General features: G+C 39.2%; 1 protein-coding gene across 1 annotated transcript in view; it reads right to left on the bottom strand.

Moving 5' to 3' along the window:
* The window catches only part of MMP2 (matrix metallopeptidase 2), a 36,591-nt gene extending 31,147 nt beyond the window's left edge, over window positions 1–5,444 (bottom strand). Inside the window, exons 1-2 of the mRNA XM_054199592.1 lie at window positions 5,116–5,444; window positions 540–766 (exon numbers count right to left, since the gene is read on the bottom strand). Coding sequence (XP_054055567.1) covers window positions 540–766; window positions 5,116–5,259 — 371 coding nt within the window. The 5' untranslated portion in view covers window positions 5,260–5,444. The remainder of the gene's footprint in view (window positions 1–539; window positions 767–5,115) is intronic.
* Between the last annotated feature and the right edge of the window lie 958 nt (window positions 5,445–6,402).

Genomic DNA, 6,402 nt, shown 5'->3' on the forward strand with positions numbered 1-6,402 from the left:
AGAATTTCTTTTATTACCGACTTCAGTGAGAGCTGTATTGGTCCCTAGCTCTGCAGAGTAAGAAATGAAAACATGCCAAACATATTACAAATAGTTTGTTTTAAATCATGTCTGTATATATCTGAAATACATTTGTTTTATTTTAAAATCTATTTGATGACTGTTGAATGCAGAGGAGTTTGTCCTTCTGCATGGCCTCTGTAGTCAGTGAGTACTGTGGTCCCTGTCAAGCAGATGAGCAAGCGAGAACTGCTCCGGTTGCCTTAGGATGCTTGCAGCAGAGCAAAGAACAAAACCAAAATCTCTTTAGTCTCAACCAGAACCATAAAGTTAAGCTTTAGATAATTATTCCTGAAACTTTACAATTTGAAATTTCAGAGATGGTTGCTAAAGCACCTAGTAGTTATCCAAACACAAAAAGATTCTAATTCAAGAAATTCTGTCTAGCCCTCTAAGCAGCTCCTCCACTTCTAAGGGTCTTGTTTGATTGGTTCTTAAAAGGTTATGTATGAGCAAAACCCAACACCACCAGCCAGTACCTGTATGTTATATGATTCTTTTCCCATTTTGGCTTTCTTGGAAAGAAGTTGTAATTGGCTACATCTGGGTTACCGCAGCGGGGTTTCTTCATTGTCTCAATAGTATTTTGATCCAAATCTCCAGTTTCAGGCAGCCCAAAAAATTTCTGCATTTTCTTCAAAGTATCTTTCAGGACAAATAAATTGCAACTGTCTTTTGGGCACCCATAGTATTTATTCAGGTATTGCTTGAAAAAAAAATCACAGAACACAAGACTTCAAAATTCATAAAAGAAATAGTTAATCATTACAAATAAATACTGTAATTCCATGTTAGCTTCCCATCTGTAATTTGCAAGTTTTCTTTTCAAAATTACTATTATTAGTAACTGAGAAACCAGCAGAATCTCCTTAATTGACACAAACCATCCTTGATCACACAACATTGCTAATTATGCAATCATTTCCACTATTAGCTATCACCTTTACTTAATGAATTGCTTTATTAGTAAGTAGAGCATGGAGCTTTAATGTAGAACTACAAAGTAAAAATGTGTTTATCTTTTTTGGTTTCCTTATGATGTATAAATCTGCTTACAGTTTTAGATTTTGTGTATTTTTTTTTTTTCCTGGAAGACTCTGTGGATTATTGAGAAACTTGCCGTGGTATAAAAGCAACCACACAAATGAGACCACGTTAATTGAAAAGAAAAAAACCCCATTGTTTATTCAAACTGCATTCAGCTATTTGAATGTTGTGTGTGTTTGCTTTTGACTCAACCATTGCAAAGACCTGAGGAAGGTGGTCTTTGGTAACATCTCAGCTGCCTGGACACTGCAGCTAATCAATATCTGCATACTTAAAATTCCATCGAACACTCCAGCAGATTATGGCTGGAATGATCTTTTTGATACAACCACAGTGGCAGATCACAAAATTATCTTTCCTTAGGAAACAATGGTCATAAAGGATCAAAAAGGCAGCACAAATCCATTCTTTTCATCTCTTACATAAAATAATATCCACCCAAGTCTTCTCCACTTTCCATTTTGATCAGTGTGACCTAATTAGCAGGTGTAGTGCAGTTAAAAAAAAAAAAGTCTGCCGCTGCTTCTAATCCCAGAGGAGCAGTGGGTTAGTCTGTTCGCTGGCAATTGTTCCAGTTAAGCAGCCATGTCTTTCAGATGTGTTGAGATGTTGTGTATTTATGTTAAACTAAACTGTAGATAAACAGCTGTGGTCCTGATTATCCATACATGGTCCCCGCCTTCTATGCAATACACAAGTGAGATCACACAAACAATTTAGTATTTAGTATTTTTTCCCTTAAGTTCAGTGTTGACTGGCAGAATAACTGTGAGCTTCTTGGGGTAGGGACGAGCCATGACAGAATGTCTGGTAGTCTCTAGCACGTGGTGAAACCTGACGTAAAAACATGGTCATTCAAATGAAAAAGAGTTACAAGAAGCAAATGAGAAAACTCCAGTAATATCTTCAGCAACTGTAGAAAATCCTTTATCAACTCTGTTCCTAACTGTAGACCAACAAACATGGCCACACAACAGACTGCTGCCTAGCTAGGGGTTTGGGATTCAGTGTTAGGATCCAAACTGAATTTGAGAAAACCTGTAGCTCAGGCTGTTGCCTTAGCTTGGACTGCTGCACAGATAGACTCAGTCACACTGTTTACATTACATAAAGCTTTAATTGTTGAATTTATGTCCTCATTCAGGGGTAGGTAAATGGATTATGATGAAGATGTTAGTTTGGGTACTTCTATAACGATAATAACCGATCATTATCTAATTCTTTTCATTCACAGGTTCTAAACAGCTTGACTAAACTATCTGGAGTTGTAGGCTTTATCCAGTGAAGTGAATCTTACGGTTCTCTTGCACAGAGATTTCAGGAACTCCACACTTAGGTCTGGGTTTGCACTATTTTATGCCTAGATCTAAGAGAAAAGCTAGAGCCATGAAAATGGCAGGTGTTCCCAAACTGATGTGTGGGCCACTGGTGACACAGAGCTGAGAGATGCCCTTGCTATTGATGCTGTTAGACAGGAAGGTTGCAAGTTAACTGGTCTTTCTAGTAAAACAGTCTGTAGCATAGGAAGAAGCATCCTTCAGGCATTGTATCCAAAATACTAACTACAAATCAGTAGGAAGACACCCTCAACAAGGCAAAGGTGTATTTGACAAAAATGTATCAGAAATCTCAGGGAAAATTATTTCTAACTGAGGATTACAAGAAGGCTGACAAAATAACGACACATCTAAGTTGTTGTGCCTGGAAATGTTCCTGAGGGAATCCTTACTTTACAGATCTAATTTATTGACTGAAGTTCACCCAGGAGACTGGGGATAAGACCACTGCATCAGAAAAATATAGCAAAGGATATTTGATGATTGCAGTTGGTCGAGCCTGGATTTCACCACACTCCTCATTAAGTCCAGGCGTACCTCAACTACCCTGCACAGGAAATGGTTCAGAGCTTACTCAGAAAAAGGATTTAATCAAGATGTTACACCATTTCCTTCAGAAGATCCTGCATCCACCTACTGACTAAGCACAGACTATGCCTAGTTTTTGTGATTTTTATAACTTCTGATGTGGTATTTCTCTAGTGCAGGCTGTGGCACCAGCAAATAATGGACACAGAATGGTTTCACCTTTGCTACCACTAAGCTTCTGTCTGCTTATAGTTAACGCGGCCTGGTGGCAATTATGTGAAATGCATTAAGAACATAACCACACAAGCCAGTCTGGAAGATCTGTTCTGATTGCAGTTTTCATTTTAATGTAGTTTGATAGATTTTTCTTATGCTTCTGTTTGCATCTCCCAGTGAGGTACCATGATATCATATAGACTGTACATCAGAACTGAAGTTTATTGAAGAAGCAGGATGCTGCTCTTGCCATTTTAGGTTTGGGAGTAAGATATACCACCAAAAATATAAAATAAGGCATGGTAAAGAATTTTACTTGCTAGGATTCTAAATAAAAAGCTGACCCCTCTCAGTTTTTCCTAAAATGGAGATTTTACTGAAGATGAGAAATGAACATAACCAGCTGTTCTATGAGAAGAGAATCTTGAAGAAAATGTAGTGTCTGTGTAAACCACATCTTGGCCTAGGCTGCAAAATTCAGTTTCCCCAGAGTCAGCAGGGAGCTGTGGTGATCTGGAATTTTGATCCAGCCCATTAATGAAACAGGGTCCAGCTGCAACATAGCAGTTTGTGTTCTGATGCTGATTGTTGGGGCTGTTCAGCTGGAGAGTGTCAGGGAAAGGCAGCCAGTTAGCGTTACCCAAGAATACTCCAGGAAAGACAAAGAAGAACTGCAGGGTTAAACCAGCTTGTAATTTTCCTCTGAGTACACGTAATAAATAGGTTGTTCGAAAGAAACAGAGATGAGGGGAGATGTGGATTACTGTTACTGAATAAAAGCCTGGCTCTGTCTAAGAAAATAGATTATTTAAGAGTGGTTAAATTATGATTAGACATGTGTGACCTCACTCTCCTCTCCCACATGCACTGCCTCCCCCCCCATCCCCTGGCTGCTGTGCTGCTAAGGCAAAACCTTGGGTGAATTTGTTTTGCTAAAGGCTGAGGAGTGCCCTTTTGGGGTCAGTTTGTCTGTTTTTCTTAAACTTTCTACCACAGCTCCCATCTGGAAATTCTCTCTCTACCCTCCCCCAGACCTCCTTTAACCTGGCAAGCTTTTCCAAGATGCCCACCAACTCCTAAAGAAAAGTGACAAACTTTCAAACCTCTCTGTCCTAAAATAAGAATAATTTATCTCAATCTTCCTTAAAATGGACTTACTGCTGAAGAAGAGAAATGTCTATAATTTACATGCTAAAATAAGGATAATCCATCTCAGTCTCCCCTTAAATGGACTTCCCCATAATGTCATTTTTATGAAGGTCCACAGGGCTAAAATAAGGTTAGAATAAAATGCTGTGGAGTTACAGCTACAATTTGCTAATGCCACAGAAATCCACACTCCTTTTGTTGTTCCAGATTGAATTTGGAAAAAAATATTTCTTTAAACCTCTGATGAGATTTTATTTCAGTCAAAACTAGTCACAATGGCTTCAGAAACTTGAGCCAGCTTTGGATTGTAACTGTCCCTTAAAGCGGTGTTTATGCAACGCATGGTAAACAATCTGGAAAACAAACTTCTGAAAGCTGCGATACAGGCATTAAGTGAGTCTCGGCAGCCCTCACTTCTACTTGATTTAAGTTAAAAAAAATTAGATGTCTCTTATTTGCCCTTCTCCCCTCTTACCATTGCAATCTTTTGATTATAGTCACGGTGACTTAATGAAATTATGTTGCATGTTCAGACTTAAGGAAAAAAAAAAAAGAAAAAGACTTTCTTTGCCGGCTTTAAAAATTTTAAGAGAGGAAACATAACTTGGCTCTAGTTTTAACTTTTGAAAGCTGATACCTTTGCTAGCTAGCTAGCACTTCCAGAGACTCTAGGGAGAGAATGCTGCAGTCATTCCTTAGCCTCAGCTGAAACAAGAAAGAAACATCTGCTTATGAAAGAACAATATAAATCTGAAGCAAAGATGAAACCAACACTTACCACTGCTAGTTCTTTGTCTGTTTTGGGAGTGCTGTCTCCAGGAAACTTAATGATTGGTGACGGTGCAGCTAAAGTTTTCTTAAAAAGATAAACTTGGATTAATAGTACTTCAAAAACGAAGCCACAGACAATGTGAGTCTTCATTCTGCCTAAACTTGTACTCTCCTCTTTGGAAAAAGATTTTCCCCGTCTGCCTGTCAGTTCCTTTAGCTGCACGGTGCACCAGTTGCTTATCTGCACATCTTAACTCTCGGAACCGTGTTCTCTTTTGCTTGCTCTAGCAATTCCTTTGTATGTTTAAAACATCCAGATGCGCAGTCTCAAGCTACCACAAGAGGAAGTCTGAAAACTAGTGGAAACATGAGAAAAGGGCAGTTACCAGATGTGATTGCTGTGATTTTAAGGTAGCAACAGGCAGATACTTATTACTGCTGAAAGAGGCCACATTTTCACCTCATTTGCATATATGAAAGCGTTTAGTTATGCCAGAGAGCAGAAAAAACCTAAATCTGACTTAATCTTGAAGATTAAGTGTCCCACATATATTTTGAATAAAGTAAATAAATAAATTCCTAAACATTATTTTCCTGGCCAAGTATTTTTATTATTTTTTAGCCTGTTTTTTTTTTTTTTGCCATAGACATAATCATCTGCTTTAGTCATTTGTGGTTAACGGTACTACCTGGTGCCTTACAGTAAACATTTTGATTATGGATTTTGAGGCAACCCCTGCCCGGGCTGATGCAGCCCAGTGAGGTTTCTTGTCCCACTCCTGCTGGGGCTCCACAAAGGGCACGTCTGTGTACACAGGGCTCACCCCCACTTGGTGTGAGCGTCACTCCCTCCCTGCTCTGGGCAGAACGTGCAGAGCTCTGAATAAGATTCTTGTGGCTTGTTTGGGTTTAGAACCAGCTTGAGGCTTTGCCACCAACAGGCATGGTGTAGCACCTTAATCTACAGGGTAAGAGCTCGTCAGGCAGATTCAGCAATAGGAGTTATCCTCGATAATTGACATCAGGGGAACGGTACAAAATTCAGAGTTTGTGCTGGGGGTTTGGTCCGCTGGTGCAGCTGCCTTAGTCTGAAATGCTGGTGTAAATACAGCCATTGTTCTGGACATTCTTTTTATTGTGTCGTTCATAATATTGCCAGCTTTGAGATGTTATTACAAGTGGAATTTTTTTTTAGCTGAATATCTGTAATCTAGGGTCTTGGCTCATGATGTTTTAAGATGGGAGGCTGGCAATTCTGCATGAATGCAAACTGTGTTCTGGCCAGCCAAGTGTC

The sequence above is a fragment of the Rissa tridactyla genome, chromosome 4 (genome assembly GCF_028500815.1).
Source record: "Rissa tridactyla isolate bRisTri1 chromosome 4, bRisTri1.patW.cur.20221130, whole genome shotgun sequence".
In the NCBI taxonomy this organism is placed as follows: Eukaryota; Metazoa; Chordata; class Aves; order Charadriiformes; family Laridae; genus Rissa; species Rissa tridactyla.